This window comes from Takifugu rubripes, chromosome 22 (assembly GCF_901000725.2).
Source record: "Takifugu rubripes chromosome 22, fTakRub1.2, whole genome shotgun sequence".
In the NCBI taxonomy this organism is placed as follows: domain Eukaryota; kingdom Metazoa; phylum Chordata; class Actinopteri; order Tetraodontiformes; family Tetraodontidae; genus Takifugu; species Takifugu rubripes.
This window is the reverse complement of record NC_042306.1, coordinates 6,943,843-6,953,270: the sequence shown is the minus strand read 5'-3', so window position 1 is coordinate 6,953,270 and position 9,428 is coordinate 6,943,843. Positions and strand designations below refer to the sequence as shown.

At 40.5% G+C, this 9,428-nt stretch overlaps 1 protein-coding gene across 4 annotated transcripts; it reads right to left on the bottom strand.

Moving 5' to 3' along the window:
• Positions 1 to 2,475: 2,475 nt before the first annotated feature.
• Positions 2,476 to 5,762, bottom strand: atg10 (ATG10 autophagy related 10 homolog (S. cerevisiae)). 4 transcript variants are annotated; one of them, XM_029831520.1, is made up of 8 exons: positions 5,501 to 5,762; positions 5,342 to 5,423; positions 4,786 to 4,890; positions 4,573 to 4,698; positions 4,280 to 4,442; positions 3,946 to 4,043; positions 3,781 to 3,869; positions 2,476 to 3,291 (listed from the first exon to the last, which is right to left on the bottom strand). In XM_029831520.1, the coding sequence occupies exons 3-8, from the start codon at positions 4,888 to 4,890 to the stop codon at positions 3,135 to 3,137; spliced, it is 738 nt and encodes a 245-aa protein (XP_029687380.1). In that variant the 5' UTR covers positions 5,342 to 5,423; positions 5,501 to 5,762; the 3' UTR covers positions 2,476 to 3,134. The 4 variants fall into 4 exon arrangements, with proteins under 4 accessions (XP_029687380.1, XP_029687381.1, XP_029687379.1 ...); XM_029831521.1 differs by lacking the exon at positions 5,342 to 5,423; XM_029831519.1 differs by lacking the exon at positions 5,342 to 5,423 and having other exon boundaries at positions 5,492 to 5,761.
• Positions 5,763 to 9,428: the final 3,666 nt, after the last annotated feature.

The window sequence follows — 9,428 nt, the reverse complement described above, 5'->3', positions numbered from 1 at the left end:
GACATAATCTGTCAGAGACTGATTGAGCTGCATAATCCCTGGTTGCAGAAATGCACGCCCCCCCTCCCCTCCCCTCAACACAAACACACACACACACACACCACCACCACCACCACCACCACTCCTGCGGCCTCTATTGGATGTCTGTTGATAACTAGAGATGTGACCCCACCCTGTCTCCTCTAGCGTAGCTTCTCTACTGTATGAGTCTGCCCCGAGGGCTTAACAATATGCTTCTATTTTTAATTAATCAAAACCTAAATCTCTGAGACCCTGACTGACAGTGCTTACCTATGTTTAAAAAACAACAAAACAAAACAAAAAAAAAGGTTTTGGCGCATTGTTTTGTTTCATTTTGCCTAATAATCTTTTACAGCAATAAGCAGTCAGACTGCATAACTGAGACCAGAGGGGTGTCTGGAGCACGGGGACTCAGCAGCCGTTGGAAAAAGCAATGATGTGGAAGTGACGGACAGTTGGGCGGGTCCAAGAATGAATGGACCATCAATGACACATATCAACAGACAACTGTGGAGAAAACTCTGTGTGTGTGTGTGTGTGTGTGTGTGTGTGTGTGTGTGTGTGTGTGCGCGCGTGTGTGCGCGCGCGCCAGTGTGTGTTTTTTGATAGGGTTGATGGGGCCCTTTGCTGATGTTACACTCCTGAATTATTCATTGCTCTGCTCCAAAGGTGTGTAAACACCTATGGTGTATCAGTTCTCTTTTTTTCAATCATCACAAATTTCTGATTAGTCCACATGTGATCAACTCCATGCCCAACTTAAGTCTGAGAAATAATTATCAATGAATAGCATTTAAAATTGGTTATTCTGATCTCTTCATTGGTTCGAATCATTTTTATGTTTAGTTCAGAGTGAGAACAATAGACCATCTGTGATCAGGAACAATGGCATATTCTCCAATTACGATGCGTGCGTGTGTGTTTGGAGCGGTAGAAGGAGCGATGGTTTGGGGAGGGGGGTGGTGTAACTACATTGCAAGATGGTTCATAGATATGACAGACGTTCTCGAGTTTGATTTTTCTATGAACGGCTGTATGTCTCCCCCTAGTGGGCATAAATTACACACTTAGAGGTAATATTTTAAGTCCCACAATGCTACTGAGGACCACAGGATGTAAGACGTTGGACGTAGAACTTGACACAGTGGAGGACTTCAGCCTCACGCCGAATTACCCTGTGGCCATTCGCGGTACTGTAGATAAAAATCCTATGCGGCCCAAAAAGGATTTTTCCCTTAGACTTACATTGAAAAAGACTAGTCTCTACAATTGTGTACAGAACACCTCCAGCTACAGACGTGGTCGATTTATCTTTGAAAAACCTTTGCAAATCTCAGAGCAATGCATTTAATTTCGCGAGATGTCAGCGTTTTTTTTTTCTTGCTTTCATTCTTCAAAATTTCTTTTTTACGGTATAGTAAAGCTTCCCACTGAATGGTGACTCGTCAATCTTATTTATATAGTCTTCATTTATTTTGCGTCTGTTACAATCAAAATTGTTTCTAGGTGCTTTACAGAATCCCAGGGCCTGACCCCCAACAAGCAACAGTAGCAAGGAAAAACTCCCCTTTAATAGGAAGAAACCTTGAGCAGGACCAGGCTCGTGTAAGGGGACCCTCCTATTGATGGCCAGCTGGGTAGAGAGGGAGGAGAACAGATAGAGATCATGGTAATACAAACTTCGGAACAAACTGCTGGTATAGGAGTGGAGTGGGTCAGCGGGGTCCCTATAACGTAAATAAATTAACATCCAACACGAAGATATTAGTGATTTTAATGCGTTTAATGCTTAATACTATTCGGAACATAACCTTCTTTAGAGGTTCCAGCAAGTGCCGCAAATCTGCTAACATTACTTTTGTGTATAGACGTTAATGATCTATTAGCAATAATTCGTATATAAAGATCCACCCAAGTTGTCGCTACTGCGCATATTGAAACGAGCCAGATGCATTCAAGGTGACACTACTGCGCATGTCACTACCCAGTTTGCAGCGTCCGTGCGCGAACGGGGCGCTAGCTTCGATAGCGACCTACGGAACCTTCAAGTGGACAAACTTCATTACGGCACTGCCCAATTTGTGTAAGGCATGAAAGGAGCCGTAAACAACAAGCGAACGTTTTGCTCTTTCGTGGAAGGGTGTCAAACAATATTACATATATACAATATAATACATTTCCATTTCAATAATATTACTTATATACAATAATACATATTCGACTAACAAAAATGCCGTAACGTAAATTGATTACCATTTTAAAATAAATGACCGAAATAATGTTCTCCTGGCTTGTTTTTCTCTTTTAGGTGTTTATTGATTTGTCTATGTGGTATTTTAATTACTTTGAATGACTGCCCTTAATTACAATTGGTAATTAAAAAGAAAATATAATTAATCTAATGTCAATAGGCTGCTGAATGGGTAGGTTTTTGATGTACTGTATGTCACCAAATCAAGCTTCACACATTTATTTCAGGAGCTATACCAGTACAGCACCACTATTGAGAGTAGAAAACCAAAAGGGAATTATTAAATGAGAATTTCATGGTGGATGACCAAAATTAGAGTTAGATACTGATGCCTATCTGAACACTTTCGATATACATTCGATTCGATACATTCTCTCTCACTCACAAAACAGATTAACTTTATTGTACCTAATATTACTACTTTAATTACATTTTACTTGCTTCCTCATGTAAAATGTCTTCACATATGAACAACAGCTGATATGACACATCTGAGACAGTGCTTCTTTAGTTTCTGGAGCCATGACGTGCAAAAATGTTTGAGGACATTCAACAATATTTATTTTGTGAAAGTTCATTCTGTCTACTAAAGCCAATATTTGTTTCTTTGCTCTTTTAGGCAGACAAAAGATACTTTGTCTCAACAAACACTCATACTTATTATACTGGATATACAAATTTAAAATTTCTTACACTGCAGTATTACTTCGCATTAAATAATATGTTCAATCCACCCTGAGCAAGTACAAATTTTGAATAAAATCTAAATATAAAACTGTCTAAAATTTGAAAAAAATACTTTTACATAAGTAAATAAATACATTAGACAAACAAAGTCCACTCAATTCAGCCTTAGAATGTTTCACATGAAATCAAAGGGTGACACGGGTGATATCTCCAATATTTGTTGACTTTGTCTGCTATATCTTCCAGTTTCTGTCAGATGGAGAAACATCAGCCTGGAAGGTGGAGCTGGGTGGAATACTTGAGGGGAACATCCAGGCCCACCAAAGGTCCCACTACACTCAACCACACCAACACATAGTTCATTGGTCTTCTCTCACACAAAGATAAACACACACACACACACACACACACACACACACACACACACACACACACACACACACACACACACACACACATTAAGTGACTACTGTGAACTGCATATATGCACCGGTCTTAAAATGTGTTAATTCAAGTGTATCAGTTTTAAACTGTGTGAACCTTTCTTTTCAGTGGTGGGAAACAAAAACCATTGTTAGTGTGGAGAAACTGTATGTACGACAATTACCTGACAAAAACACCAAGAATAAAGCCTGACATTGGAGGAATTTTTATGCATATGTGTACAAATCTGTCTTCTTAGTTTTCTACTACTTTTTTGACATAACCCTGATTTACATGGAACCATGAAGGAAGAAAAATCTTAATGAAGAAAGATAATGAAATGCAAAGAGTTATATTATCACATTAAACGATCTGTAGTTGATAAAGTAGGGTTATACCTGAGTTGGTCCTGCAGGACAGGCCTCATAAATTCCTCTGTTCTACAGGGATGGAGCATAAAGAAAGGCTGACCGAGTAGGGGGTGCTCCTGAAAAACACGCAGACACATGACTGGTGCTTTATGTTTACAGTGGGCGAGTTAGGCAGGTGGCTCCACCTTTTACCTGTAGACTGATGGTGCTGAGACGATTCTTCTGAAGAGAAAGTCTTAAACTGGGATGCACAGATCTCCACATATCCTCTAATGACACGCTCCTCCCCTCTGTCACAAACAGTAAACAATGGTGAATTCATATGAGTTTTCTGGTACAGTACAGGTACCAAACATCTCCTCCTCCATTACCGATGCAAATAGTTCAGTAAAAGTTCTCCTATAATATAATTTTTAGCAAAAAATAACTATACACTTCCTTATCATCCTCAATAACTAGTCATGAAATGGCACAGTGCATGACGCAGAGCAATCTGACAGATCTGGTGCTCTAACATGGAACTGACCCAGGCTGAAGGCTCTGAAGTACAGCACCGGAGTACTGTAGCTGTAGGAGTAAACTATATGATACTCGTACTGAAGCACTAGGCTGCGACTTTCAGAGAATGTACAGAGCCCATCGTCTTCATCATCACCATCTGCCTCAGCGTTGAGGTTCTCAGTCTCACACTGTGAAAAGAAACAGTGGAGAAAGAATAACATCACACAAATCTGATTCCTGTTTTGAATATTTTAGGATTGGCCACTCTTCAAACAAATGTGTTCAATATTTGAAAGAAGTTGGAGGTTTTATTTTCACCATTTGGTCTTCCTGTTTCTGGTGAAAACTTGATGAAGTTCTGGAACTTTCATGGTTCCACATAAGCCGTGACCCAATAACCACTGTCCTGACAATGATCTTCTTCAGGTAGCCCTCATCTGAGCTCTAATTCCAGATTACAAAACACATTTTTGGCATCCATGGAACACTTTCGACTTTGTCTGCACTGATGGGAGAAAGAAATGTACTCACCGTGACAGTTTCCCAGCACCATCCATCTTTAAGCTGTTGCGACTGCTGCACAAGGAGCTGACAACAGTAGTGAAACTTCTGCTCATCCAGAACAGATAGATTCATCTATGCAAAGATTAAAGGTTAACAATGGGTAGCAAATTTGTTCTGACTTTCTTTAGGTAATAATATTTAATAATATATTTTTGAATCCTAGGTTTATATTTTACATTGTAAACTTCCTTGTTCCACCTCACCACCTCTCCATGAATTTTTTTAAATGGATAGTGTTGGGGAATCCTTTACAAAGGAATACATCACATTCAGTCTTCAAATTCAAACTTTTAACGATGTTCCAGTCAAAATCCTATCCATCCATAAATGCTGTTTGCCTGGAGCATTATATACTGCCCCCATTCATTGAGTGTAAAAACAAATTGGAGTTAGTAGAATAGTGGTTTGTTTCAATTGCTTAACTGGCAAGGTCGACTGAGTAACTGAACTTTATGACCTTGAAAATAGACATTGTTAATGTGCATTACTGTTCATGTATATTAAAATGAAATGGAGTGTTAACCTTTTCTCAGCTGCAGAGTGATATTAGTCTTTTTATTTTCATTTGAACGTCCCGTTTGAATTCTCTGCACTAAAAATGTCAGCTACACATATAAATAAAACACAACAGTAAAGCCACCGAAAGTTGAAGAAAATAAAAGTGTTAGGAAACCTTTTATACTTAATAGTTGCAGTTCTTGTCTGAGCCAGGAAACTCACTAACAAAAAAATTCGCAGTCTGTTCTTCTAAACTGCGGCGTAGATGCGAAGACATAAAGAAATCTCCAAAACGGTTTTTATATCATCCTTTGTTTTCCCATTGATGTTTTTAAAATGTACTGTCTACACAGTAGTAGGTTTAGTGGCGATGTCGACGAAAGCACTACGGAAAACGAAGCGTAATGATTTCACTTCCTGGTCTCAAGTCACGTGACATCATTGTCATTCGCTACGAAACAAATATCGAACAACGTGTAGTTATTTTTTCTTCTAATATAATTTTAATGTAGTTTTTTTTTAACCCTTGTAAATTAATTGGAAAAACATATATTCTTTTTCACGTTTGTATCTCCTATTAAAAATGCGTTGATTTATCTATTGAGATTTTGCACAGGGACTTAACTACCGGTAGATTAAATTAATAAAATTGTATTATTTAGGTTGGTGTCGTGACTTTGGTAACAAATTTATTATATAACCATCAACAGATATATTATATAGTTATCCGGATCTCCAGTGGCAAAAAAAATAATGCTGTTCTCTATTTTAGGAGTATGGAAACGTTGAAATGTTACGTTATCTTTTCAGGAAAGTATAAAGTAGAAGGAAAGTATAAAATAATGCATTAAAACCAACATAGATACATACATTATGTACCTACTACAGTGCAATTACTATAATTTCACCTACAAATTATGAGAGAATAAAAAAGTCAATTTATAGTCAATTGTAAGATATAATAAAGATACAGACTCTGATGGATAGATTATTTGATATTTTTTTGCCCCAAAGTATTAATTACAGATATTTGGTGGTAGTATTTAGGCAGATGAGCCTCAAACCTGATGCTTTTTACCGACGGTACTGCAAAAAAGTTTAGAAGTTTCAAAGTCTCTCTACAGTGACATCTAGTATACATAAATGGTCAAATTGTTGACAAATTGTAAACAATTCGAATCCAGAAGCAATAGTCTGTCTTGAACGGTTTTATCTTTACTCTGGAGTTTTGACGTTCTGAAGAACGGTTCACCTTTCCAGATCCAGATTGCGTGAGTATTGCGTCACTTCCTGTCTCTTCTATCGTTCGTTGGTTGCATTGTGCACGGGGTGCCGTATTCACTTAATATTGAACACTTGGTGTGTTGTACTCACTTAATATTGAACACTTGGTGTGTTGTATTCACTTTACTTAAAATTTTGAACACTTGAGACTTTCTAGTCACCTGATATCAACAGTAAGAACCCATATTAAACAAATACAGGGCTTCGCCGATCACTAGCGTTAGCATGGCCTCACCGTCTGTTTCACCCGGTGTCTTTGTCTGTTCAGAGTGTGAAATGTTTAGTTACTCCTCTGCCTCCCTTAGTGAAGGGAATAGGTGCAGAAAGTGTAGTTTATTTACGGCTATGGAGGCGAGACTTAGCGAGCTTGAGACGCGGTTCCGCAGCTTGGAGTTAGCTGGAGTTGCGTCATGTAGCCAGGGTAAGCTAGCTGCTGCGGAGCCGCCTAGCGTAGCTTCAGCTAGCGGTCCCCCGGCAGCAGCCGGCTAGCCAGGGCGGTTGGGTGACGGTTCGTAGGAAGCGTAGCCCAAAACAAAGGCCCACGGTGCACCACCAACCGCTTCCCGTGGCTAACCGCTTTTCCCCACTCGGCGACACACCCGCCGAGAAACCGACCCTGGTAATTGGAGACTCTGTTTTGCGCTACGTGAAGCCGACTCCAGCGACCATAGTTAGGTGCATTCCGGGGGCCAGAGCGGGCGACATAGAAGCAAATTTACGGCTGCTGGCGAGACGTAATCGTAAATTTGGTAAAGTTATTATTCACGTCGGAGCCAACGACACCCGGCTTCGTCAGTCGGAGGTCACTAAAATTAACTTGAAGTCGGTGTGTAACTACGCAAAAACGATGTCGTACTCCGTAGCATTCTCTGGTCCCCTCCCCAATCTGGCCAGCGATGAGATGTTTAGCCGCATGTCATCGCTTCGTCGCTGGCTGTCACGGTGGTGCCCCGATAACCAGGTGGCCTTTATAGACAATTGGAGCACCTTCTGGGGAAAACCTGGTCTGATTAGGAGAGACGGTGTCCATCCCACTCGAGATGGCGCTTCTCTCATTTCTAGTAATCTGGCTAATTTTATTAGACCCAAAGTGACCTGACAATCCAGGGTCCAGACCAGGATGCAGAGTTGTGGTCTTACACACCTCTCTGCTGCTTCCTTAGAACCCTCATCCACCAACAATAACATATTTAACACTATAGAGGTAGTCTCTGTTCCACGGTTAAAAGTTCACCAAGCACAGAGCAGGGGAGCGGTCAATCACCAAAATCTTATTAAAATTAATACTGAAGCACAAGTTGGAGAAACTAATATCACAATTAAGTGTGGACTGTTAAATATTAGATCTCTTTTGTGTAAATCCCTGTTAGTGCACGACCTGATAGCGGATCATCACATTGATTTATTCTGTCTTACTGAGACCTGGCTTCAGGAGGAGGAGTATGTGAGCTTAAATGAATCTACTCCTCCTACCCATCTTAATTATCATATTCCACGTGTTACTGGTCGAGGAGGGGGAGTGGCAGCAATCTATCACTCCAAGTTATTAATTAATCCCAGACCAAAACATAGCTTCAGTTCATTTGAAAGCCTGACTCTTGGCATCACTCATCTGAACTGGAGGACAGAAAAGCCACTTCTGTTTGTAGTTGTATATCGGCCCCCTGCTGGGCCACATTCAGAGTTCCTATCTGAGTTCTCTGACTTCTTATCTGACTTGGTCCTTAGAACGGAAAAAGTCATTATCATTGGAGACTTTAACATCCATATGGACGTTATAAACGACAGCTTTAGAAATGGCTTCATTTCATTACTTGAGTCAGTTGGTTTCCTCCAGCAGATAAACCAACCAACTCACAGCTTTAACCACACCCTAGATCTAGTTCTGACTTATGGTGTTGAGGTAGAACATGTGTCAGTGTTCCCTCAGAACCCAGTCCTGTCAGACCACTCTTTGATCACTTTTACATTTATGATTAAGGATTCTTCTATGCTCAGAACAAAGTCTTACTATAGCAGATGTCTTTCAGATAATGCTGTAGCTAAGTTTAAGGAAGTGATCCCTGTGCTGATCCCAGGACCACCGTGTGTTTCCCCAGGGATCAATCATTATAATCTTAGCCCTGCTGAGATTGACTCTATTGCTGAAGGTGCAGCAACCTCACTGAGAATCACGCTTGATTCTGTTGCCCCCCTGAAAAAGAAAATAGTAAATCAGAGGAGGTGTGCCCCCTGGTATAATTCACATATCAGGACCCTCAAGCAGAAAGTGCGAAGACTGGAAAGGGAAAGGAAGTGGCATTCTTGTAAGATAGACAGCTACCATGTAGCCTGGAAAGACTGTCTATTAGTTTACAAAAAGGCCCTTCGCAAGGCTAGAACAGCTTATTTTTCTTCTTTGATTGAGGAAAATAAGAACAACCCCAGGTTTCTCTTCAGCACTGTGGCCAAATTAACCAAGAGTCACAGTGTTTTAGATCCACGTATCCCTTCTTCCCTTAGTGGTGAAGACTTCATGAGCTTCTTCACTGATAAAGTTCTAGCTATCAGAGAGAAAGCTAACCAGGCCATCCCTACAACTGGACCATCACCAGATGTGCCGACTGTGGGAACATACAGGGTCTCCAACGAGCCCTTAAGCTCCTTCAGCCCTATATATTTTTCTGAGGCGTCATCGCTAATTCAGAAATCCAAGACCACTACGTGTCTTTTAGATCCCATCCCAACACACCTGTTGAAGGATGTTCTACCACTGATAGGCAGTTCTATCCTGGACCAGATCAATGGTTCTTTAGTGTCAGGTTATGTACCCCGGTCCTACAAGGTGG

Coding starts and splice junctions, on each gene's coding strand:
- atg10 (XM_029831520.1), bottom strand. CDS start 4,890: ATGAATCTATCTGTTCTGGATGAGCAGAAGTTTCACTACTGTTGTCAG. Junction 4,699..4,785: donor GGTGCTGGGAAACTGTCACG/GTGAGTACATTT, acceptor ATCTGGAATTAG/AGCTCAGATGAGGGCTACCT. Junction 3,870..3,945: donor TCAGCACCATCAGTCTACAG/GTAAAAGGTGGA, acceptor CGTGTTTTTCAG/GAGCACCCCCTACTCGGTCA.